General features: G+C 38.2%; 1 protein-coding gene across 2 annotated transcripts in view; it reads right to left on the bottom strand.

Annotated features, from left to right (window-relative positions):
- npas3 (neuronal PAS domain protein 3) overlaps window positions 1-27,415 on the bottom strand; it is a 424,371-nt gene that overhangs the window by 315,071 nt on the left and 81,885 nt on the right. For both annotated transcript variants that reach the window (XM_075448043.1, XM_075448044.1), the window contains exon 2: window positions 4,567-4,665. In XM_075448043.1, coding sequence (XP_075304158.1) covers window positions 4,567-4,665 — 99 coding nt within the window. The remainder of the gene's footprint in view (window positions 1-4,566; window positions 4,666-27,415) is intronic.

The raw sequence follows: 27,415 nt of genomic DNA, 5'->3' as shown, positions 1-27,415 counted from the left end.
GATGACACCCAACTCTACATTAAAACAAACCCAACCCCCTCTGCAGCCCAATCCACAGTTTCCACCTGCCTGGAGGAGATAATGGCGTGGATGACGGCAAACTTCCTGCAACTAAACAGCTCAAAAACAGAAGCCATTCTTGTTGGCACTCCGCACCAGATCCGGTCATCCACTATCACCAGCATCACCTTCTCTGGCCACAACATTCACCTTTCACCCTCAGTCACTAATCTCGGTGTTAGGATGGATCCTCACTGGACCTTTGAGGCCCACATCAAACAACTCTGCAAAACCTCCTTCTTCCACCTCAGAAACATTGCCAAACTCCGCCCCATACTCACTCTCCCTGATTCCGAAAAACTTGTCCACGCCTTTGTCTCCTCCAGGCTGGACTACTGAAACACACTCCTCATCGGGATCCCCAGCAAGAACATCCAGCAGCTGCAGTATATCCAGACCTGTGCTGCCAGGATCCTGATGGGGGTGCGGAAGTACCACCACATCACACCCATCATCAAATCCCTCCATTGGCTTCCTGTGCAGTACAGGATCAAATTCAAGATTTCCCTTCTGTTTCACCACTGCCTCCATGGCATTTATAAATAAAATATATTATTATTATTATTATTATTATTATTATTACTACAAGTGAATGCGGGGGCGGCTGTGGAAAAGGCTGCCTAAAGGGGACTGCCCTTTAACGGGCGGAGCCTAGACTGCCAGTGAGCAGCATGCAGACCAGGAAGAGCAGAGATGAGAAAGGAGCTGCACTCGAGTTTACAGTTAAAGTTTGTGTTGTTTAGTTTGCTGTTTACAGTTTGTTTGCCACCTCATTTTGATTTGTGTGCGTGAAAAAGGAAGAAACATTGCAAATTCAGAATGTAGTTTACTTAGCAGAATATACCAGTTTTTTCTCCTCATTGATATGCTTGTTCATGTGCACATTTAATGAGAGCTACCAACGTGGGTTTTCATGTGTTACTTTTATTTAGAAGCAGCATATTGAGAATTATTAATATTCACAGTGTAACTGTAATATAAATTCAGTTAGTTATTTGGACTTATTTAGATACTGATGTAATATCATTATTCTTTATGTTATAGAACCACACACAGTTCTATCAAGTGAGGAATAAACAGCAAATGGAGTGCGACTGATCTATTTGGACTTCCAACCGGACTCGCAACAGTGACCTTCAAACCAGCACAATTACATTAACTATCTTTTAATAATGAGGTTTTATTGAGGGGAAATAGGTTGTCGGTAGGTCACTGCACACAGTACTGGATGAGCAAGACCTAATTTGAACACAATCAGCTCAAAACTTAAGAAGGAAGATGATATCAACAGGTAAGTTTGCATCTAAACTTCTTCGTAAAAACAAGTCACTATTCCTTGCAGCTGTACTTGAGTGTCTGCAGATCATAGCCTGTCATGTCATGGCATGTATGCCGTTTTGTTAATAACTATTTCTAGGTGGACATTTCAAATAAGTGACATATTGCAGAAGTTCAGAGGTTGAGAGAGAGTGTATTTGGGATTTCATTGTTCATGAGGAAAGCAATCATTTTATTTTTGTTATAGCATGATCAGTAGCTATTTATTTTGGCAATTATATTTTTTAAATTATTTATTCTGAGTGTAAATGTTGAAATAATTCACTGCAATTCTCTGACGTACGTTTGACCACCATAGTGTAATGGCATATACCATGTAGTGGCATTTTTTCGTTTTGTTTAGTTTAAAATAAAATAGTATTCTATATGTGTAAGTCAGTTATTAATGTGTTCACTGTTCAAACGTTGATATTGGACAGAAAAGTAGTTTGTTAAGCAAAAGCCAATATGCTAACAGAAGAGATTGTGCTCATACTTGCTCTGTAGTAATTTGCTCAAACAGCAGGAAAGGAGCAAGCTGCTGAAAATTAAACCATAATGAGACCGAGCTGGACCATTATTCATCTCTTTTCCAGATTTCTTTAGATTTTCGCCGTGGTATCGGTTCAGTATCGAGTATAGAGGTATTTATGGCAGGTATCGTATCGAAGTCAGAATTTTGGTATCGGAACAACACTACTAGACACACTCATACATATATGTACTTAAAGGATAAGACCGGTTTTTTGACATTGGGCCCTTGATTTCACATTATAACATGATGTTCTACTCACCCCTGCTTGTTGTTGAACATTTGGAGCTGTTCCGAAGATATTCGCGAGGCGTCTGGCTGCTCTCTTGAGATATTCGGCCATGAAACGGTTTCCTATGGGCAAGCTTATACAGGCACAAACTATGCTGTTTATAATTTATTAATTACTCTACACTAGCACTGATAACGTGGAGGTGCGTCGCTTACTTAAAAAAAATCCGGGTTACTAATTTTGAATTTTAGCCGAATGAATTAATAGGCAGCAGGTCTGTGGGCTGTCTGTGGCAGTAGCACGACGATGACGTCAGTAACACCCACTTTACGACAAAAAAATCAAAATTACAATAACCCGGATTTTTTTAAGTAAGCGACGCACCTCCACGTTATCAGTGCTAATGTACAGTAATTAATAAATTATAAACAGCATAGTTTGTGCCTGTATAAGCTTGCCCATAGGAAACCGTTTCATGGCCGAATATCTCAAGAGAGCAGCCAGACGCCTCGCGAATATCTTCGGAACAGCTCCAAATGTTCAACAACAAGCAGGGGTGAGTAGAACATCATGTTATAATGTGAAATCAAGGGCCCAATGTCAAAAAACCGGTCTTATCCTTTAACATTAGAATTACACTGAGCACAAACAGGGATATAAACATTGCACCTACAACGACACACAAACACTTCACACACATTCAAATGCAATTCTGCATCCATTAAGAAATGCTTATCACTTGGGTTAAGAAGATCTACTAAAATATTCTTTCCAATGCTGCACTATATCCCTGAATGACATCAGCATCACTTTATTACTGTAAACAGTGATAGTGAAGGAACACTTCTCCCACCTGAAAGTTTGCCGTAGTCTCTTTATGGCTGAACAAAAGTCATAATCTATGGCCTCTCAAAATTACTCCCACACCCAAGTTTTTGGATCTGCAACTGCCCTAGCTGCATTCCACTTACATTTCACTGTTGGTTCCTGTTAGCTGTCTGCAGAATCGAGCAAGCTTACCAAGCTCTGTAGAACTCCTTCACCCTGATAGTTCAGTTCACCTCAGTTGTCCACCACTAGCACCAATCAACCTAAAACTACAGCTCTGTGCAGTCACCTCAGCAATGAATTTCCAAAACACAGCTCAACAAGACTCAATTTACCCAGCCTCCGTCAGAATGTCAGAAGTTATATGGGAGACGGGATGAAGACCTCCCGGACCAGGACCTCCACCGAACACCCCAGACATCCCTTCACTATTCATCTGGGTGCACTGTGCCTGTCCAGCATCTTCCCCCGCCACCTGATCCAACTCATCAGCTTACAGCTCAATAATGTCCAAAACATAAAGTTGCAGATCCAATGATTTGATTACAAAATCAATCATGGATGCAACCTAGGGAGTTTTGTCGCCAGGTACACTCCTGTGTTTGAACATAGTACATGTAATGGACAAACTGTGACTAGCACAGAGGTCAATTAACAAAATACCACCTGGGTTCAGCTCGGGCAGAGTATTCCTCCCAATCACACCCTTTCAAATTTCACTTTCAACATCCATATCAGCATTGAATTCCCCCTGCAGCCAGTGCACCTACTAGAACCCCACCCAGAAACTCTAAGAAAGCTGGATAATCTGAACTGTGGTTGGGCACATGAGCACAGGTAGCAATCAGGGCTCTTGAGGTCAACCTCTGGTCCACAAAGTAAAACTCCAACATTTGAGTACTGAGGCCGGGGGCTTCGGGTAAACCCATTCGCACTAGCTGCCTCTCACCCAGGGCGACTTCAGAGTTTTCAAAATTTGCTCATTTTGCTCTGTATGCTAGTTTGAGCTCTCTATGTGGTCTCTCATAGGGTTTTAACATGGGTAAAGGGTTATCAAGTTAAATCTATTTTATCTATTTCAAATTTGCATTATAGCACAAAGTCATTTCACAAATCTCAAAAAAGACACAACCTGAAAAACAAGAGTTAAAGTGGAATGCCGTAACCAACTGTTATGAATAAGGAAGCTACGACATGGTTGAGAAGGGAACTGTTGAACTGTGCGTGTCATACTTTGACTGAAGCATGTTTCAAACATTTCAATGAGACCTCAGGAGATTGTGTCAGCTTGTAAAGAAAAGGGCATAATGTGACTCTTTTCGCTTGGTGACATAAATCTTGTTCAACTTTCTATCATAAAACAGAAAATGGAGGTTTGAAACAGGTTTGCAAGAAAAAACTCCATCAAAATATCTAAAACTCTGAAGTGATCCAACCAATAAAGTAACCATCTAACATGAACAGTTGTTTCAAATGAATAAAATTCAAGATTTAGGAATCAATTTGTACTGCTCCTATGCAATAACACAAACACACAATACTGCCACAATAAGATCTACAGTTACTACTGCTGCGACTAGGAGCTCACAAACTTTACCATGGTGAGGATGTATGCTGTTGGCCGGCCAGGTGAAGAGTCTTGGGCCGGGTGGCAGAGCAGCTGCCTGCATTTGACGGCCGCTCCCAGTAGGGATCACTGTGAAACACATACATAAAAAAAAAAGAAAAAAAAGAAACATGGAGAAGGGAGAAAAAGGTAGAGAAGATGAAAATGAACAATAGAGACATGAGACAGATAAAAATTAACCATAATAAGAAAATAAAATGTAACAAATATAATCATACACAGCAAAATGTCATGGACTGCTACACATTTATCTGCAAAATAAGATTTGGCAAGCTGTAAATGATAGTTTGGCAATTTCTTCATTTATAATGTTATGAACAGCTGGCATTTCTTACTCAGTAGGCTCAAAAAGAAGAAGAAATAGAAAAGGAAAAGTCATAATATCAGTTAAGGTATACTAACTGTGACAACACAAAAGCTGTAGATGTGTGATCGTTGCTAGTCTAAGGGGTACAAACTCATCCTGAGAAATATTTCAAACTCAAAAAAATATATTTTAAATTCTAGAGACGATCCCAGTTTCTATATCATGTTATTTAAAGAGGAAACAAAACAGTAAAACCAAATGATCATGGCTAGAAATGCACAAACCCCTCAATAAATTCAAGCAAAGAGAGAGCATTTTAAATCCAACTCAAGTCTGAAGCTTAAAGGTGATAGAGAATGGTTGAATGGGGCATTAATCCTTGTTCTGTGATGTGATATGTAGCCCAAAAAAATTGGTTGGGTCTGTAATGGCTCAGAACCTCCCTAAAAGGCTCTCTGAAACAGCTGTTACTATGCTGGGTTTAGAATGCGTCGTTTGCCCTTATTGGCCTCGTTTCAGAGCTGGGATTGCTGAAAAAGTGACATCACTTTTTCACAAAAACGGATTGGGGGATATTCTGGGGGATATTCAAAAAAGGGGGAGTACTTGAAACAGAGGTTCTGACACTTGCTGGCACTTCGTGTGTACTCCCCACAGCGGGGAGACTCAGAACTAACCAGCCGCGGCCGCTGTATTTGGGCAGCATGGGCAGAGCCCCGCCTTCCACACCCCAACCTTTCTTTTATAGATAAAATATAGATAATTATAAATTATAGATAAAATATTTATTTCAACTTCAATCACAGTGGGAATCGTATTACACCATAATGTGGCTTGTGACGGACTTTGCGAGTGGAATCTGTTTTTATTTTCGCTGAAATATAGCCTACCTCCAGTGTGGCTGCTTAACGTTAGATCTATGGCCACTGGCCAGGGCAGATGCCTGGTCTGCCCTCAGCCAAGCCCGGCCCCGCCGAACTCTCGAGCACATTCTACCAATCAGAATCACTGTAGGCCCCTACGTAGCATAATATCATGTTACATTTAGCGCGCCTGTATAGATGCTATTGGGGCAGGTGTATGATCTGTCCTGGACATGGAAAGGACTCAAAGAGTTTAAGAAATATATTACTCCGCCCATCTAGCCAGTGGGAACTTCAGTGCCACCAAATTCCCCTACAAACTTGTTGGATAAAACGGATAACTATGTCGGATTTGATGAAGGATATTGGCTGTTTAATCCGGATTCACGTTTGTGGTAGGTAAAGATTTTACTTTATAGTTGCTATCTTACAAAGTTTAAGTGATAGTGAACGAAGTCTTTGCTAAATGGGAAACTGGGAGTGATTTAATGAAATATCTTAGCTTGATGAGCAAAGCAATGTTGAGACAGTAAACAATGTGTTGACAGCTTCGTACATGTACAGTAGGTTACTTGTCTGCTAGCTTAGGTTGAAGTACTGTCGGTGTGTGTGACATGAAGCATTTTTCGGGAAAGGCAAAAAAACACGAGTCCAGCAAGGCGCATCTGAATTGTGCCATGAAATTAGCCATGCAATGCTTTGCGACAAGTTTCCCTCTAATTGAAACATAGGTAGTATTCATTCCTTTCACAAACTTTCTCTTCGCTCATTGTCACGTGGCTTTTGTGTTTGTTATATGGCAGACTTTTATGCGAGTGCGCACCCCCCCCCCCGCGTATGGTTGCAGAGACTATTGGCCTATTGCGTATGCTCCATAAAAGCTTGCATTTTGATAACGTAGATCATCTGCCCCGCCTATTTTCCAGACCACGAGCCGCTATTGGAACTAACACCAAAAACGTGAAAAAGATGATTTTGATTCTCTATCCCCTTTAACTTTCAAGGAAGCACCAGCAATTCATTAGTTTTGTTTCATGAATATTTGCTCAAAATAATATTCTTTGTTGGCAGGTAAAAATGTGGTGAATTTTAGGATGCACCTACTGGTTGACAAAACAGCTCCTGCCTTCTGAAATATTCAGCAAAATAAATAAAGCCCCATTTCTTTTTTCATTACTCTCGTCTTAAAAGCTAAACACTGCCGAATGGAATTTGACGGGAAGGAAAAATGACATGGAGTTAAATAGAAAACATAAAGCAGCCCCAAAGTGACTGTCTGTGCTGAGAGAACTGTTTAAATTCCATATACCCAGCAAAGACCAGCTGTCAAAATCTATGTCTGAATGGATTTTTCATACAGAGAGATGAAGGAGAGGCAAAGAGAATGCAAGAGAGAAGAGTAAAAATCGGAGTCAGAAGAAGGGTGAGGGACAGAAAGAAAAGTGGAAAAAAAGAGGAAGAATCAGTGAAGCGATGCTGGCTTGCAGGAGAACATTAGCTGTACTGTATAGTGTACCATAAAACCATTAGCATTGCCAGTCTTGCTTTGTGGACAAGGATTACTGTAAAACACAGGCCAGCCCACCGCTATTGTTGTTGTCAGAGGGCAACGCCAGCATAACTTATTTTAGTTTATAGCAAAAGGAGAAGGCAGAGCTGTCCAAGGTCCAAAGATTATATTACTTTTTTGATTTAATCTCTATCTCTCAAAGCATGGAGTTCTTTGCTGTTTATAAAAGCAAAAAGCTCGAAGTGGGTTTCAAGACAGAGACACAAGACAGATATTATCAAATTGACTTTCAATCACAGAAACATTGATTGTTACTGTTGGCGAATTAGCAAAATTGCGACTCACAGTATTTTTTAAAACAGACACGTTTGTCTCTGGGATTCTGACTCCATCCATTATCAGCTCATCCATTTCTTTCGATGAGCTGTCTGGCTTTGAATACAATGAACATAGATTATTTTTGAAATAGAGTTTAAAAAGAAAACTCCACATTCAATGCAGCCTAATATGAGCATAATAATATAAGTAAAAGTAAGAGACACAGAATTGAAATCCCGCCAGCTTGTACATCACCAGGGTTACAAAGATTAGGTGTTGAGGGATCAGGACATACTGATGGCAAGTGGTCTGCTGGACCAAAACACTCATGAACTACAGTAAAAAATCTCACTTCGCTGGAATGATATTTTCAGAGCAATCCCTGTGTGCATATGTGCAGATGATGTGGGACCAGTGGATACTGAGAAGCCCAACATCTAAATCATAAGAACTTCTAATATTCAGAAAAGGAATCTGGTATCACAACTAGAGATTGATGAAGGAGAACAAAGATGCTGCAGCAAGGTACCAAGCCCCATAAGAAAGCCCTGATAACCGTAACACGAGGACAGCTTACCAGAGATGGAAAATCATAACCTCAATACTTGGAACCTGCATGGCCCTTTGCCAAGGCTAAGACACAAAGTACCTTCGGAAAAGTCTGCTCGAAGATGTGAATACAGCCCTACATAATATACCTACTCGGACCCTCACAGAGACCAAGAAGCTGATATACACTACAGCTGCGGTGACATTCAGAGAATTTTGTCCCGGGCCCAGCCAAACCTGTCAGCGGCCCTGCTCACAGTGGCAGGGTAATATGATGAGAACAGACCCACCCAGAACTGAGAAAGGAAACAATACTGGAGGAGCATATGGGAGAAAGAAGCATCCCATAACACTAATGCTCCATTTCAGGTGAATCTGAGAGCAGACTCCCAAAACAGGATCCAGGATCTTAGGTCTTTGTACGGCACAGAAACTCCTGCCAGGCATCAAAGTACATAAGATGAGTAGGCACGTGGCTCAATTCATGAATGAGGCCCAGAGGGGGATTACAAGAAATAATAGAGGAGCTAAACATCAGCTACTGATGGAAAGAACTGTCACTCAAGACTGTAAGATCAGACATACTCAAGAAAGTGGTGTTCCACTAATTTAAAAGAATCTCATTTTGTCTGAAAAGAGAGTTTGATAACATGCAAGAAAGCTGTTTGCAAAGCTGGAAATGCTACTCATTCATCCTTGATAGATAGAAGAGAAGAAAAACAACCCCAGGTTTCTTTTCAGCACTGTAGCCAGGATGACGAAGAGCCCTAGCTCTGTTGAGCCATGTATTATTTTAACTGCTACTAGTCATTCTTGCCTTCATGAGCTTCTTGATAAAAAAAAAAAAATTCTATCAAAGAGAAAATTCAAGAAATCCTTCCCACTATTGCCACTGATGTATCATCAAATAAAGCAACTTTATAAACATAATTTGTGTTTTGACTGTTTCTCGACAGCGCTCTGATCATCTCGTTGTGGCCTTGCCCAGCAATACCTTATGAAGCTGTGGAGTTACCAGGCCGCATCCTACACCGCCACGACAGAAGCCAGAACTCACAGAAACAACGAGACTGGTGTCTTTGCATTTATATTAGTAAAAAATTGACTAATAATGCCAATACTATAGACAGTCACCGCTCTCTAGGCTTGAGAGTATTTGACAGTTAAAAGGAGACCTTTTTTCCTCAACTGTGAGATTTCATCAGGTGTTCTGATCATGACAGCATATATGGCTCCTGATACTAAAGCTTACTTGGCACTTAGCCTCCTACATAGTGCTATCACCACCCAGGTAAATAAATATCCAAAGGAAGCATACATAATAGCGTGGGACAACTGGACCACATATCCTTGTAAGTTACCAGCTTACACCTCCCTCAGGAAAAGTGAACCCCGCTGCTTTAACGAGACTGTCACGTTCACGACAGTCTGCTTAAAAAATACAGACTGGAGTATTTTTGGATCTCAGGACCAGGAAGAGTACACTACTTCTGTACTCTCCTACATCAAGCACTGCACAGACACCGTCACCACTGACAAACACACATCTGGGTGAATGCCAGCCAAAAAATGACAAGAGAGGTTAGGACCCTGTTTAGGAACAAAAACGCCGCCTTTAGGTCCTGTGATGTGGAACTGTACAATGCAGCCAGAGCGAACCTTAAAAGGGGCATCAGACAGGCCAAGTTGGATTACAAAAAATTTGAGGACCACGTCCACAGCAACAACTTGAGGTGGGTGTAGCTAAGGGTCCAAAACCTCACCACAAACCCAGACAAAACGCTGTGGATGACAATGTTGTGCTAGCAGAGGAGTTGAACTGCTTCTTTGCCAGCTTTGACCAAAACATTCTGGAAGTTGCTTCATCACATCAACCAGCCAATACCAGCAACATCTTCAAAGTGGGGGAGCATAACATGAGGCACATGCCAAGGACAGTAAACCCCAGAAAATAATCCACTTCAGTGGTTAAAAATGCACACTGAGTGTTTCTCTCTTGAATGACATAATAGTGGTAAACTTATGTTATGCTAGTATCAGGACAATATTTGGACTGGATTTTATATACATATCTATCCATCCATTCATCCACTTATTTACTATTTACAACTCTATTCTTTCACTCCTTCTATTGTTATCTGTCCTGTTTCTTTTTTATTTTTACACTTAAACTCCCCTCTCCCTTCTTACATCCTAAAATTCTTCCTTTTTCTTTATTCCATCTAATTGTCAGTCCATGCTTCTCTCATTTGCATTACTTCTTTAATCCATTCATTGCTCACTATTAGGTTCAAATGTCCTGCGGTCCTTCGAAAAGTGATAGACTGCCATTCTTCCCAAAATGTTTTAACAAACTCCCCTTCAATGTATGGCTTTTTAGCCCGTGCAATATTCCAAGTTGATACGATGAAAGCGCAACGGTCTCTGAGAGCTTCGTAAATTTTGGAAAACCTGTACCTGCTTTTCTGCTTGGCTTTTCAAAGTGATCAACTTGTGCTTGCGAAATTCAGTCCCTTTTGGAAATTCCTGGTCGATGTTAACAGGGCTGAAGTGGCGCTGAAGATTTGAAGCTTTGAAATGCACTAATGACGCCTGACATATAAGGCAAAATGGCTTGCCATTACGTTCAACAAAAAAATATGAACTCTCCCACTCTGTTAAAAACGACCTGTGTTCATCTTCATATTTTCGTTTAGCTATGCATTTTTTCCCTGCCATTTTGAGAGCAAAATTGACACAAATTGTTTACTCAAATGGTTTTACCCATACTGGGAAACTTGGCGGTATTTTCATCTCACACGCAGATACCGAAGATACCGTATTTCATTCAAATGAAGCGAACACGCACATTAAAAAAAACAAAACAAACACAAATTTTGATATGAAACCAGACAAAGAGCCGCATGCAGCTTGGGAGCCACGGGTTGGCCACCCCTGTCTTATGGTTAAAAGTGCTTTGCCTAAGTGTGCTATCCACCCTCTCTCCTTGCCCCTTCTGAGGACTTTGTAGCTTGTTAAATGTAAGACTTAGGAATGATGCTTGTGGAAATGCTCTTATCAGCTGTATTTTCCTTTTGCCTCTTGTACAAACCCCAATTCCATTGAAGTTGGGACGGTGTATAAAATGAAAATAAAAACAGCAGACAACGATTTGCAAATCTTTTGTGACCTATATTCAATTGAATACATTAAAAGACAAGATATTTAATGTTCAAACTGATAAAATTTGTTGTTTCCTTGCAAATATTCACTCACATTGGATTTTGATGCCTGCAACACGTTCCAAAAGAGTTGGGACAGGGGCAACAAAAGACTTGGAAAGTTGAGAAATGCTCCAAAAACACCTATTTGGAGCATTCCATTGATGAACAGGTTAATTGGAAACAGGTTCGTGTCATGATTGGGTATAAAAAGGACATCCCAAAAGGCTCAGTCTTTCACAAGCAAGGATGGGGCGAGGTTCACCACTTTGTGAGCAACTGCGTGAGCAAATAGTCCATCAGTTCCAGAACAACGTGCCTCAACGTAAAATTGCAAAGAATTTGGGGATATCATCATCTACAGTCCATAACATCATCAACAGATTCAGAGAATCTGGGGACATCTCTGTACGTAAGCGGCAAGGCCGAAAACCCACATTGAATGCCCGTGACCTTCGATGCCTCAGGCGGCACTGCATCAAAAACAGACATCATTCTCTGAAGGATATTACAGCATGGGCTCAGGAACACTTCGGAAAACCGTTGTCAGTTAACACAATTCGGCGTTACATTCACAAGTGCAAGTTAAAATTGTACTATGCAAAGCGAAAGCCATATATCAACAACACCCAGAAACGCCGCCGGCTTCTCTGGGCCCGAGCTCATCTCAGTTGGACTGAAACGAAGTGGAAAAGTGTTCTGTGGTCTGATGAGTCCACATTCCAAATTGTTTTTGGGAATAGTAGACGTCGTGTCCTCCGGACCAAAGAGGAAAAAGACCATCCAGACTGTTGTCAGCGCAAAGTCCAAAAACCAGCACCTGTGATGGTATGGGGGTGTGTTAGTGCCAATGGTATGGGTAACCTGCACATTTGTGAAGGCACCATTAATGCTGAAAGGTACATTCAGGTTTTGGAGCAGCATATGCTGCCATCCAAGCGACGTCTTTTTCAGAGTCGTCCCTGCTTATTTCAGCAAGACAATACCAAGCCACATTCTGCACGTGTTACAACAGCCTGGCTTCGTAGTAAAAGAGTGCGGGTACTAGACTGGCCTGCCTGCAGTCCAGACCTGTCTCCCATTGAGAATGTGTGGTGCATTATGAAGCGCAAAATACGAGCACGGAGACCCCGGACTGTGGAGCAATTGAAGTTGTTCATCAGCAAGAATGGGAAAGAATTCCACCTACAAAGCTTCAGCAATTAGTGTCCTCAGTTCCCAAACGCCTATTGAGTGTTATGAAAAGGAAAGGTGATGTTACACAGTGGTAAAGATGCCCCTGTCCCAACTCTTTTGGAACGTGTTGCAGCCATCAAAATCAAAATGTGTGAATATCTCTAAAGAAATAATAAAGTTTATCAGTTTCAACATTAAATATCTTGTCTTTTTTTGTATTCATTTGAATTTTGTCAAAAAGGATTTGCAAATGTTTGCTGTTTTTATGTACATTTTACACACCGTCCCAACTTCAATGGAATTGGGGTTTGTAGGAGCAGCACAGGACTTCAAAATGGGTCAAGTTTAATGTTATAACCAAACTGCCAATGCTCTATTTGATTGGAAGACTTGTTGGAAAGTGGAAAAGTACTTACACTGAATCAAAGCACACAGAAAATCTACTATATGCACAACGAATAAACAGTAAAACTTGAAGCATACATTAAAAAATGTATTAACATACACACACATACACTCATACTGACGCACACACAATTTACTCGAGAGTAAATTAACAGAGAGATGCACAAAGGCAAGTAAACAAACACACGGTGAATGAAAATACAAACTCCATCAGGCCAAAAAGGCAGTGGTGTGAGGAAATACAATGGGTATTGCTGGGCGCCCAGCACAGCTAAATTGCAGCCAGCGAAGGGGAGATCTGGGCCATTTTTCAAGGCTGACTATATATTACAAACTGGCTACCAGGTTATTGTCTGACAATACTTACACATACACACACTTTTGCGTGCACAACCACATACACGCTCACTCACAAAGTGAAGAAAGTAATCCTGGTTTGTCCTGTTGTAGCCCATGGAATCACAGAAATGTGCTCTTTTTCCTTTCTCTAAACAATTTCCCCTGAATAAACTGTGACTGAAAATGTGTCAGTTGAGCAACCAGTCATGATGCCACACCAATGTGCACAAAAATACACTTGAAACATTTTGTTCCTGGGCAGTAATAATGATATAGTTCAGGTTTAGATATCCAGGTCCAGTGCAGCAGTAAACCTAAACAAGGGTTTCACTCCACAACTAAATCGCATCCGAGTGGTTTCAGACCTACTTATAAAATATGTCTTTAACATCTATCACTCTGAGGACCAACTCGAGCATTAGTGCTTCAGCAATTTTTTAGAAACTGAGAAAGTTCCTTAAAAGAAAGGAAACTATTAGACATATTTGAGAAATCACTGCATTTAAAAAGTAAACTGCTAAGATTTCAAAGAGGATTTCTTTTTAGGACTGTAAGTATTTCTGAAAAAATATGACAATTTCAGACAATAGATATTTTGCTGGAAAAATAATAATTAATTTGGAAGCATTTACCATACTTTTAGAAAGTCAAGACATTTTGTCAATTTACAACAATTTAAAAATGTACTTTAAAAAAAATAGAAATAGATAAAATACCCTTCAGAAAGTGAGAATGTGTCTATGGGATGTGAAGATGTTTGAAAAATGGCAGCCGAGTACTGAACAAAGATAAAGATCTAATTTTCTGATAGGAATTAACAAACAGTTACTAGCATGAGCAGGCATAACAAGCTGCAGGCCTATTTTTCCTCTACGTGAAGGGTCAAATACTGGATGAAAGAGTCTACCTACAGCAGCTGAAAGAACACACACACTTGTACAGACACACGTCACACTTTGTTTCAATCCACACATAGCCCTATAAAAATGGTCCCACTCTCAAAATTTTAAAACAATTGTTTCTCACAAAAACACAAGGACAATAGCACACACTGACACAGAGTTGTGTGCAATGTGTCAATCAAACCCCAGGGGCCGGATGCATCTTTCTGACATTTATAAAGAAAGACTATGCAGTTCTGTGCACACAAACACAGACCTGAAAAAAATGTAATGCATGTAAGCAAATGGAGATGGTGTCGTTTGGCTCACAACAGAAAAAAAAAGAAAATCAAAAGAAATAACTATTATAATCATGACACATGACCAAAATGATAGCTGTTTAGAAAAAGCAGTAAACTCCTCATTCAACCCAGGACATTTTTCTACCTGTAATGTAAATAACTAATCATTCAAATATCCCTTTGGTTTAGGTTCCTTTGTCTATCATGTTTTCTAATGGAAAATGGATGATGATCAATTCCAAAAGCTTGCAATATAGGTGGATCACTGACTGGTTGTTTATCAGATTGTTGTTATAATTACATTTTGTGTAAGATCTAAACAGGCAAGATGAAAGTATTACATAGAGATAGCCATCCATTGAAAGGCACGATTGTCTTTTAATAATTTAATTTTTTTCACCCTTTTACTGCACTGTAAAAGCAAATTTATAAAAGTAAATCAATTTAGACAAATTCAATCAAATTTTTTTATATAAAAGTTTTCCACGTGATTACCTTATCAAATGGTGCATAAAAGACAACAACAAAAGCCAAAAAAAAAAGGATACATTTGAGACTATAGGATCAGCTTCAGTGAAAAAAACACTGAGATATAGTTTGACATGTAAAAAAATAAGGCTTGTTGCACAAATGAATAATATAATTATACCATTCTGAATTTATTTGTATGATTTTCTTAACTTTTTAAAAATAAACTTTACCCCCTCAAGCTAAACATACATGGAAGAAATGCAACTCTGCTCAGTTTGCACACATGATCAGCAAATAACTGGAATAAATCCAGTGCTTGCAACACTTGCACTGCAGAGCGGTGCATGCAGCTATAATGGATTCTGTCATTTGAAATGGATGAAAGTCCATTAGACAGCAGCACGATTGCAGGGCTAAGTGTGATGAAGGGCACAGCCCCAGCATCTCTTTTTATTTTAACAATGACAAAGATAAATAGATATCCTGGCTCCTGCAGACTGCTGTTCCAGTTGAATCCAACAGTCCAAAGATAGAGAGAGGGACAAATGCAAAGCAGGAAAAGAATCCCTTCACCTTATTAGAACTGAATTCATTGGATCAACATAAAGTAATGAAGGAAATGGCCAAATTTAAAAAGGAAGGGAAAATGTCCTCAAATTTTTGAGCAGATACACAAGGTGTTTCTTTTCACTGTAAATCAACAATACTTTCTTCTTTTGACTTTTTCTCTCCATTGAGATATTTCTATCCATTGCCGTCATGTCCTCATCCTTCCCTCACTCACACCCTTTTTGTCTTAAAGCAAATACGGTTTATGGGAAGTGACAGACACACACCAAGCACAGACATCTTTATCAATCACCTCTTTAGCTGAGCGACAGGTCTGATTTACTGCTGATTTCTTAGCTGTCAAAGCTGACGACAGCTGCCTGACATTCACCTTTCTGTAGTATGACTCTCTCACATAAGCACAAAGTGACACTCAGTCATGTAGAATACACACAGTAAACAGACATAAAAGCACAAGCTCAATTGGCCCTGCACTTGTGCAAATCATGCATGCACATTCAACCATAATATATCTGTTCATGACGGCAAAAACAACTATACCTGCTCCATCACACAAAACATACATAAACTGGCTCTCATATTTCCCTATACATTTCTAACACCACTCTTTACCACATTTCTGTTGGAGTTTTCATTTTTCAACTTTCGGCTCTGCCATTTCTGCCATCTATAAATGCACATACCTAAACACACCCTTTACAAAAAAGGAAAAAAAAACCACTTCCAAACAACTATCCATAATTTTGTTTGCAAACTAGACCTCAGACAGCACGGCAGTCCAAGTGTTGCCATCGCAGCATTAAATTATCATCTACTAATCCAAGACAAATGTTGTGACTTGTGTTGAAGTCACAACACTAAGGACTAATGAACACTTTTTATTTGGTCCATTTCACACTCGAGGCTCCCTGTCATGTTCTCAGAGTATGATGAGAAAGGACCGACTTTGGTCAAAAATATATCAGAAACAATATCATAGATGAAAGCTATGATGATGATGATAGAAAAAAATACTAAACTTTAAAGAACAACATTTAATTTTCAATAGAACTTTTTCAATAAAGGATTCTCGCATTTTACAATTTTTTGCAGATGTATTACAATACAAACAAAAGTTGAAAGCAGGGGGGAATTAGTTTTAATTTAAGGTCGTGGTCAAACACACTGTACTTCCCAATTTGTAAGATTTCTATATAGCAACTAAAATTCCTCTTGTTCATAGGTTTCTAGTTTGTTTTGTAAATCATTGACAATGTAAGTACTGTTGTCAATCTTTAACCAATTATGAGGATTAATCTAGAAGCAATACATACATAATTAAATAAATACACACAACTGAGACAAACTACAAAAATACAGCCAGCAGCACTCATTTAACTGGGGAGGTCAGGTGATTTTGTAATGTCCCCTTGTACTTGAGCTGAGACATTTTATGAGTTTGAATCATACAGAAGTAGTTTAATAATGTTAGGATGCAAAAAAATATTTATTATTTGCCAAAATGATGATACATCTGATTGGTCTAAAAAGGATTTAAGGTCTTTCAATTGACCTTGTTTGACTCACAGAATAAAACAGATCTACAGAGTGAGCAATCAGCTGCAGATTATCTTCAATGGTCTTCATGTTCAAGTTAGTTAATGCTGAGAAACCAGCAAAGATATTTCGAGTTTTCGTCCGACATGTTTCTATGTGAAGAATTCAAAGAAAGGTTTTAGTAGGGAGCACTGTGTTTGAGATGCCTGCAAGGCTTCTGATGGGGTGTCTTGTTACGCTCTTAAACAGCCCACTGAGTGGGCATGTCACCAGCAAGATAAGAGAAATCAAGCACTTCTCATGTCTGAGCAAAAGGTTATTTTGACATTCAGTAGAAGAGGAAACAAAATGAGAGGGAGGAGAGAAAGGAGAGAGTAGACGGCAGAAGAGTAAAGGTTAAAAGAAAAAGGGGGTGTACGATGAAAATTGTGAGGATGAGAAAAGAGAAGGAAAAATAGAAAATAAAATTGTTAAAAACACTTACTTTATAAGCTAAAGGACGAACAGTACAACTTTTTTTTTTTTAACCTTGACCTGTCCAGCTTCATGGCAAGCAGAATGGTGATCTGAACATTTTGTTCCAAAAACACATTTGCTTTGCCAAGGAAAGCTTTGTGGATATAGAACTCCCCAAGATGCCTAAGTACTATTTATTTATTTATTTATTTTTCTTGAAGTCTTTTATACCTATTAATGCCAAACCTGACAAGGGGAACAAGGAAAGGGGGGGAAGCAAAGAAAAGAGAAATGAGACAAAGGAATAATATGAGACAACGATAGTATGAGGGGGAAAAAAAGACAAGTTGTTACCAACAGTACAACTTAATATAATCAATGAATTGCAGAAACATAACTGGTTTTTTATTCTTTATTAACAACTTTCCTATAAATTCAGACTGTCAAATTGCTCAAATCATCATGTTTCAAAGTTTCAGATGTTTAAATTAATTTTGATCATGTCCACTTGAAAAACTGTTTTCCCAGTTTTTATGATTTAATAAGATGCTTATTTGGGAAAATGACAGAAAGAAAAAAAACAGACAGAGAGAGAGAAAGAAGCAGGAGGCAAAAGAAAACAAAGAAAGAATCGTACTTTACTTTCACCTTTGCAAAATATCCCGGCACAATAAAGTAAACAAGAGTGAAAGAAAAGTGAGTGTAAAAGAGAGACGGACTGAATACAGAAAATATCCAACAGGTCTCAATACACTCATTCAAAGGTAAGACAGGCTCAGTCTGAGCTCCTGCTGATGACACTCACACCCTTTGGGTTAGTAACAAATACCCAAACAACACATTGAACCCAACAGTATGCAGTAGTAGTGTATGTTTTATAGCCTGTAATCTGTGGTTTCATCGGCCACTCTGTTGGTTTGAAACAAAACTGTGAAATAGTTCATGTATCATATCAAATTTATAGCTCAATACTTCTTCAGCGAAAACCTGCAAATAAGACTAGTTAGAATTGAATGTTTACATTTTCTTTGGTCGTAAAACAGGGATTTAAATAACTATTCAGCTTATTAGGAATGAACTAGTAAAACAATTTTCAGCTACTTCTATCCACCTAAAGACAATTTTAAAAACCATTGCACAATCGTCGCACTAACATGAATTGTAATGGCGATATGACATGATGTAAGGAATCTCTAAATCTATGAAGACTTTAGATATAGATCTCAACAATATCACGCAAGCGGTAAATTATGTGCACACTCTGTGGCTCTTCCTTTCACTGAGTGAGCTGAGGAAGCCATGAGTCTCACACATCTTACTTCTGAAAATATCTTTAAAAACTCTGAAATGGGGGCGGTCGGTGGCGTAGTTGGTTGTGCAGGCGCCCCATGTATAGAGGCAACAGTCCTCGAGGCATAAAAAGCCCAATAAAATAATTAAAAAAAATAAAGAATAAAAATATTTCACACCATAGAATTAAAATGGGTAGTTTATTTAAAAGAAAAAAAATTTTGTTGGCCACAAGCCAAATCAACATTTCACCACTACGGTACCTTAAAACAGTGTGATGGTGATTTGCCCCTTAAAATGATGAAAGTAAGTAATGTCCATCCATTTTCTATACCGGGCAGCTAAGGTGAGTGTCATGAGGAGTTATTCCAAATATAGCTGGCAGAAGGTTCAATAGGTGCTTGTAAAACATCTGAGAAAGTTTTAAATATTGACTGCCAGATATTGTCTCATTTTGAACAAAACCAGAACATATGTGAGAGGGTGGCTGGCATTTGCCTGCATCGATCACAAATGGGATCAACGCTAGGTGTTTGCTTGTCTCACTTTAGACCAATGAAGGCAATGCATAACCTTGAACAGGATAACTGTATGTCGTAAACAGATTGAAGAGGAATGTATTCTATCCAAACCTCTTTCCAAAAAAATTTCTCAGGAAGTTCAAACCCCCTTTGAGTCTTACATGATGTCAAAGGCTCCAAATTATATGTGTTTAGTAGGGAGTACATGTTCCCAATAATCCCTTTGGAGCCTGAATTAAGTTTCAGAATGTGATATAAGAGAGAGTTGGGTGGCTGGGATGGGAAATGAGTAAATGATTTGGATATAAAGCTACAGAGCTGCAAAGATCTAAAAAAAAAATTGAATTTGGGATGTTAAATTTAAGCTAATTGATCAAAGGATGCAAAAGTATTATCAATGAATAGATTTTCTATTGTGGCAATTCTTCTATTAGCCCATTGATGAAAAGAACTGTCTATAACTGATGGCATAAACTAGTGGGTTTTTTTTATTATAGGAGCACAAGAGGGCAAATCCCTGAGAGAAAAACCTCGTCTGAACTGTGTCAGAATTCTAAAAGAGTGCTTCACAATTGGATTTGAAGTGTATTTAGATATGGATTCCAAAAGAGAGAGTTTTGAGCATAGAAGTGAGTGTAAAGAAGTATGAGGACAGGAGGAGTTTTCCCATTCGTAACCATTCAGGGTTACTGGCACTAGATGGAGAATTTTTCCAAAACAACATAGTCCTAATGTTGGCAGCCCAATAATAAAACTGGAAGTTAGGGAGGGATAATCCTCCACAATGATTATTTTCCATATTTTTCTTGTTCCATATAAATCTCAACATCAAATTGTCCACTGACATAAAAAAGATTCCTAAGTATTTGAATGTTTGTCGACTAACTTTAAGTGGGAATAAGCCAAAGTCAATTTGCTTAGCTGCTGTATTCACTGGCATAATTTCACACTTCTCACTGCATATTTGAGCTGTACTTCTGATATTAGCTAAATAAATGCAATCTGCTTACACCTTACTGTCTTCAGATGATGCAACCACTGTTACAGCTAAACTGTGATTTTTTTTTTAACCTTGATTGTTCTTGTGATCTAGTCTGACTGAGGTGACCAGGTTAAATTTTTGTCCCACGATACTTACATCTTATGAATTTCTTCTGTATATTTTATCATATCATCTTGAGACTTTTATAGGTATAAAGCACTTGTCACACTGTTAAAAGGAATTTGGGCTTTTAATCAGAAAGACTATTGTTGTCAAGCTGAGAGAACCCATTGCCCATTACAACAAAGTAAGAAGAGTTACAACAACTTCAACTTAAAAAAAGTGCGGAAACTCATTAAAAACCCATAATAATCTGTTCAGTTAACTTCAGAAAATCTGTCAAGGTTGGCATTTCAACCAACACGCATGCGCCAGCACTGTGACATCACGCACAATGTTGAACGAAAAAATCTGAGCCGACCGGCATCTTTTTTCCTCGGAGCCGAACTGTCCAAGTAAGTACATATACAATTATTTTAGCTTAGTTAGTTCATCTGTTGGTAATGTGCATTGGCCGTCTAATGTCTCTCCGTCTTTATGTTATTATATTATAATCATATAAATATAAATATGTATATATTATATTAATATTTCATGTTCGTTCGTTTTCTGAAATACGTTAGCATGTAGCGCTAGCTGGCTAGAGTGAAACGGCAAGTATTTAATGTAGGGTTGAGCCTCATATTCGACTGTAACAATTCGGCACCGATAATATACTCTTATACAAGTTAAACAGTGCGAGACCTGTCCTCATTATTACGGAAAAATGTGTGAACAGTGGGAACATTATACATCATATGTCAACCCGCTAATTTACGTGACGTCACGACTCACACAAGAAGCTTTGCTTGCGCTCAATTAACCTGGCACAACATTTACAAGACAGCTAGATAACGGAGCAACTCGTACGAACAATATATTCATTTATGACCTACCCTATTATTGAACATTTTGGATGTGTAGCCAAGGTACTTGTTGAAAAACACCCTTGCCTTACAGAACCTGGCTCCACATCTGAATGGTATGGATGGAAACACAGCATAAAGTTCAAGATGGGCAATTACAGACAGAAATTGAAAGGTGTGCGCTACTGTGAACTGGAGGTTAATTCTGAGAAAAGAGGTGCTGGGCACACACGAGGGAAGAGAAACAAAGTAAAGAAACCTAAATGGTCTGAAACAAATTTTCTTCCAGATCTCCCCCAGGGAAAAGACAGCAAAAGTCTTGAAAAAGATAGAGGAAAGATGGTCCAGGAGATGAGAAAAACAACCCCAAACCTGGCCTACATCGATGATGCAATGAACGGCACATACGCACTGAGAGGACAGGAGATCATTGGAGAGGAGCCACCTGTGGCCGAAATGAGAGTCAGATGGCCTGCCCTATTTACTGTAAGACTGGCTCATAGCAAAGTAGTAATGTTGTATTGTGTATATTGCAGGGCTCTATGCTAACATTCCTCCCATGGAGCACATGTGCCCCTTAGGTGACATATTTGGGAGTAAAATTAAAAACTGTTTAAGTAACACATTTATGTAACCCTTAAATAATGTTGAGGGTCAAACGTGACAGTAAAAACACCCTCAACAATTCACCATATACCTGTAATTTGATGACTTCTGATGTGACCCAGAATATAAAAACATGGAAATATTTCTTTATTTATCCATCTTTTTTTTTTTTTTTTTTTAAATCAACAGACGCAAGCAATAACTTGCTCTAGGCTATATTATGACTAACACAATATTTGACACATTAAATGAATTAAATTTGCACCTTGAGAAATGTCTGTCACATGTCTGACAACGTCAGTTGTAGACATGTTGTAGTACTGAAATGTAAAAATTTAGGTGACTTTTAACTTGAACTAAAACTGTAATGTTACTTCTCCACATAGATTGTCAAGGAATTCACCAGGCTCATGTCAATGGACATCAATGAGTTCTATGAGGGTCTGGACAGCCATAATGCTTAAACTTCTTCAGTTATTTCGGTTGAAGCGCCTCAAGGAAGTTCAAGAAATGACATCCTTAATGAAGAGTATTGACAAGGATGTAAGTGCATATTTGTTGTGGTTGTGGTCCACAATAATTGTGCAACCCCAATGAGGAGAGGGCCCAGGATGTAGATTGTGACAGACAGTAAACCTCCTCTTATTAATGTGCTTGGATAGGCACTTTGATACAGACTGAATGAATATAAAATGAGAAGAAATGTATCGCCCTTTTGTGGGTCACACCACCTTGTTTTCACGTTCGGACTTATTTCTATTGCCATGTTTGGAGGAACACTAACCCATGTGATGTTACAGAGAAATTGGCAACAGAGTGGACATTTGAGTAATGTTTGAATGTTTTCATTTGTGAACATTTTGAGCAAGTTTCTCAGATACATTTTTTGTTTGTTTTTTACTAATCTCTTTCTGCAAGTTACTGCAGCAACTCTGAACATTCATTCAGAATGAACTGAGAGTCATTGTTTTACCCCAAAGGAAGGATGCTCTTCTTTTTATGTATTATATTATTATTAATGTATGGGACAGTGTAATTTCAGTTTGTGAGCAGCCCCAAGCAAAAGTGTGTTAGAGGGTGTAAAGGCTATATTTTTTTATATGTCCCAAGGAAGGTCTTTTTTGACGTCTCAACATCTATTGACACTTATTTTTGAAGCGAGGCTGGTTGAAGTTGGACTTGTTTTAATTAAGGTCCTAATTGAATGGTCTTTTCATCTATTTTTTCATGCGTTAATATTTAAGTTTGACTGTCTAATTCTCATGTAGATTCTTTGTAGATATTAGCTTGCTTCATTTTTTTAAATCTAGCAATTTCTGTAAACTCAAATAACTTGGCAATAGAGCATGAGAAAAAAATAATACTTAAAATAAGTTCAACCAACATCTTTTCAAGTCATGTTTTCCAGTCCATATTACTTGGTACAGATAATTTTGTCAACAAATTGCCAGTTCTATAAATTGTGTATTCCATGTCACAGTTGTAGGAACTTGATCAAATAAATTAAAACCAACATCTCTTAAAGTTATCCCAGATAATATTTTCGAGTCCAACTTACTTGTAACAGGAAGTTGAGTCAACCATGAAACCAAAAGGGCACTGTCCTACAGAACTTATATTATGCATTAAGTCATGTTAGGTTTCTCACCAAATGTCTGATTGGATGACGCAAACCCTGCATCCTTCAAGCGCCATATCCGACGAGCTTGGGCCAAGAAGCCTAGATGGGCCAGGGCCACTTCAACTTAAAACGTGGTTAAACTACACATAAATGATGCTTCACATGAGAGACTAAGTTTTCAGTGAAGGGCTCCAAAAGTCATTATCGATCACTCATATCTCATCTGAGCAGCACCAAATTGACAGGGTCTGGTCTCTTTCAAGCCCTGATCAGATCTATATACATAAACCCTGCCAACGGATTATTCTTCACACAAGAAAAACGTTCTCAGGATAAAGGTAAGGCATGTGTTGGGTGATGTGGGCTGGATAGCTGGAGGTGTAATGTTTTGTGTGCTTATTTTTCCTGCTAGCGAGCATCGGATAAATGTTATGTCGCTGGCTAGGATTTGTTTGTTATAAACTCGGCTCTAGTGTTTGCTTTATAAAAGTTAGCTTACATAAAATGAGTATGTCACACGTGAATGAACAGTCTGTCCTGCCATGGGAATGACTGACTGACTCCAGACCCGTTTATTCAGATTCTAGCAGGGAGGGAGGCATGTTGTCTGCTTTGTCATTGTTCAGTGGAAGTTGTCTTTCAGATATTTGACATTATTTTAGCATTACTTAGGATTAATTTACCAAGTTTAGCGTTTTACTTATAGGCCTCTAATTAGAAGTGTTCAACTGTTAGTTTTTTAAGTGATTTACAAATATTAGGCATCATGTTGATTATTTTAGAATATTGTGGCAGTGGATCATTTTTCTTAGTTTTATTACTTTAAGTAATACAATGTGTAAATTAATGCAGAACCTTTTTAAAAGTGACAACTTTGTAATTGGGTACAATCTTTAAAGTGACTCAATGTTTAACATTTTTCAAAACCACTCAAAATCTGTTTTATTTATTGATGTTGTTTTCTTTCGTTTTTTATCAGTTTAACTTGCCTGAGTGGTTCAACTAGAGAGGTTTCATTTTAACTGTACCCTGTTTTGCTCATAAAGTGTAATTGATCTTAGTGTACCATCTAAAGGGTTAGGAATCTCTTCAATGTAGTTTGACAAACTAGGGGCCCCCAAACAGCATCTTGCTTAGGGCCCCCACAAAGGTAGAAACGGCCCTGGTAAGATCACACAGTCATAAAACAAACAGCGAATCATGAGTTTAGTGTTCTAATAACTTCATTTTGATTATGCATTCATGTTCAAATGTAGCTATGCTCTTCCTTAATGATGTGTGTGTGTGTGATTTTAATGTAATATTTAACTATACCTCATTGTTCAACAACATTTTATTTCAACAGTGTCACAGAACTTTTTTGTGTATTTTCCCGTCATTTTCACCTTTTGCCATTTTTAATTATTTCCTCCCCATTCCTTTCATGTTCTATGTTTCTATTCTGTTCCTTCTCACTACCGTTTTTCCTCATCATCCATATAACTCACTCATACCTCCCTTTCAGTCGTCTTTTTTCCTTTCTACATTTGCCCTTTATCGCCCTCCCTTTCTCTTCTTTTCTTTGCTTCTGTCCCATTGCTTCTTTCCTTTCCCCCTTTCTCATTTCTTTTGCTCATCTTTGTGCCATTCAATTTATAAACCATCCTGAATTCCCACTCTGCTTCCCTAACCCATCATATCATACTCTTCCCACTCTTTTCCCATCCATCTTCTGTTGCTGTTTTCCATCTTTTTCACATCTCATACAACTCCTTCCCTAATCTTTTTCCTTTACTTTTCTTCTTTGATCATCTATTCTAATCCTTTCACTTCCATAGTAACAGAATCAATGTAAAAGACATTCAGAAACCAAGGAGACTTAACACATTCTGTGTGTGTGTGTATGTTTGTGTGCATTTTAACTCCATGGAAAACGTGAATGGTTAGCAAGAGAAACTAATGAGTACTTATGGACATGAATGATTTTTTCATTTCTCCCCTCTAAAATAAAAACCCTTTCAAGTTAAACCCAAGCACGAAACTATGTAATTCTATTCTATTTCATTTATAGGATTCTTATTTTGATATTACATATTCTTATCCAGTAGCTGAGTCTGCAATAATATCTTTAAAAACTACAAATTAAATGCTTACATGGGAAATAAAAGGAGGAAAAAAAGCTGTCTGTGGCAATGTTTTTTTTTTGTTAATTAATAATTGCTGCAATAGTATAGCTGCATATTTTGCTGATAAAGATGACTGAAAACACCACAACTAAACTTCAAAGTGCAACATAACCGGAAAGAAGAAAAGAGTGGTTAAATAAAGAAAAAAAGTTTGAGAAAAAGTTTAAATTAAGGAATACATAGAGCATATTGCCACTGTGTCAATACAATATATATGCTAATCATGCTTTTAGTGTATGTTTGAATATAATTTCACACAAAAGATTAATACATTTGTGAGGAAAACCAGTATGGAGTTTTAAACCATTAAGTCATAGATGGCAAAAAATGAAGATAAAGCTGTTGTTGAAAATTAAATGAGTTTATGGAACAAATCCAAGTTTAGCTTGTCAATCCACTAACAGGCTTGACAATATACTAAACATGCTTCATACAACCACTTTTACAATTCCCAACTACTTTAATTTATACTACTCAAATAACCGAACTACAATTTTTTTTTAAGTCTAAAAATAATAATAATGAGAAGAATAACAATAATAATAGAATAGAAAAATACTTTATTCATCCCCCAATGGGGGAAATTCAAATTAGTCAAGTAGCTCAAAAAAAATATTAATATTTACAATGATTGTATATTAACAACAACAATAATAATACCAATTCTAATAAAAATCTACTACTAACTAATAATAATAATAATACAAACTAAATAACAATAACAATACACGTTAGGGTTAAGGTTATTCTGATATGTATCATGGACGGATGATCTACATATAAACATACGTTGAAAAGTGAAGGCTTTTTCTTTCACTTATACACACTCACAACTATGCAGACACAGATTAACACAGAGGAAGATGGCACAACCAAAAATGATAGACAGCATAAACAGCCAGCTAATTCATATTTATGGGTTTCCATGTGTTTGTGTCCATGAACTGTCAGTGTTCTAGGGTTCTTGTGTGTATAAATGTGAGTAGAGACAACTGCAGGGCATGAATTGTCACGTCGTAGGTGAGTGTCCATCGGGTTTTAGAAAAACAGCTCACTGTATCAGTTCTATGTGTCATCTTATTCCATCTCTCTTCCCATCATTTCACTTCCATTCTGTCTCTTTTTCACTTTACAAATACTAAATTTTCTTTCCCTTCTTTTCTAAATTCACTGGTTCAGTGTAAGCTAGCTCATTGTGTGTCAGCTTCTTACAGCGGTATATGAAGTTTTCACTGCTATTTAGTTTTTTGTGTGACATATTTATTTATTCATATATCTATTCATTCAGTTACTTAAATGATCAAAATGCTTGATATGGCTAGGTTATCCTCAAGATCCCATTTATTTTGTCATGCTTAGTAGAATGGAGATACACACACACACTCATATGCTTTCGGCACCGGCGCGAGCAGGACGCTGATCCAGTAGCTCCGCATGTATAGTTTAGTTTTAGTGTTTAAAGTGTGTTTTGTTTGTTTTTGTTTAGTTTTTTTGCAATTGCTATGTAGTACTTTATATATCCTATGGATATGATGTCTTCTTATCAGCAACACAGCGGCGGACAACTTTTTTTATTCATGGGAGAAGCTGCTTTCACTCCAAACAACGGGACGAGCCGGCATTGTTCACCCCATACCTGAGGAGCTGAGGAGGCCGCAGAGCCGGTGCAAAGGTGAAGGCTAGGCTTGCGGCTAAGCGGTGGAAATACAAGCCCTCGTTCCCTCGTTTATCTTGGGACATGTTAACTGTCTGACCAACAAGACGGACGAGCCCTTGTGAGAAACGA

The sequence above is a fragment of the Odontesthes bonariensis genome, chromosome 17 (genome assembly GCF_027942865.1).
Source record: "Odontesthes bonariensis isolate fOdoBon6 chromosome 17, fOdoBon6.hap1, whole genome shotgun sequence".
Lineage (NCBI taxonomy): Eukaryota > Metazoa > Chordata > Actinopteri > Atheriniformes > Atherinopsidae > Odontesthes > Odontesthes bonariensis.
This window is presented reverse-complemented; position numbering and strand designations above follow the sequence as displayed.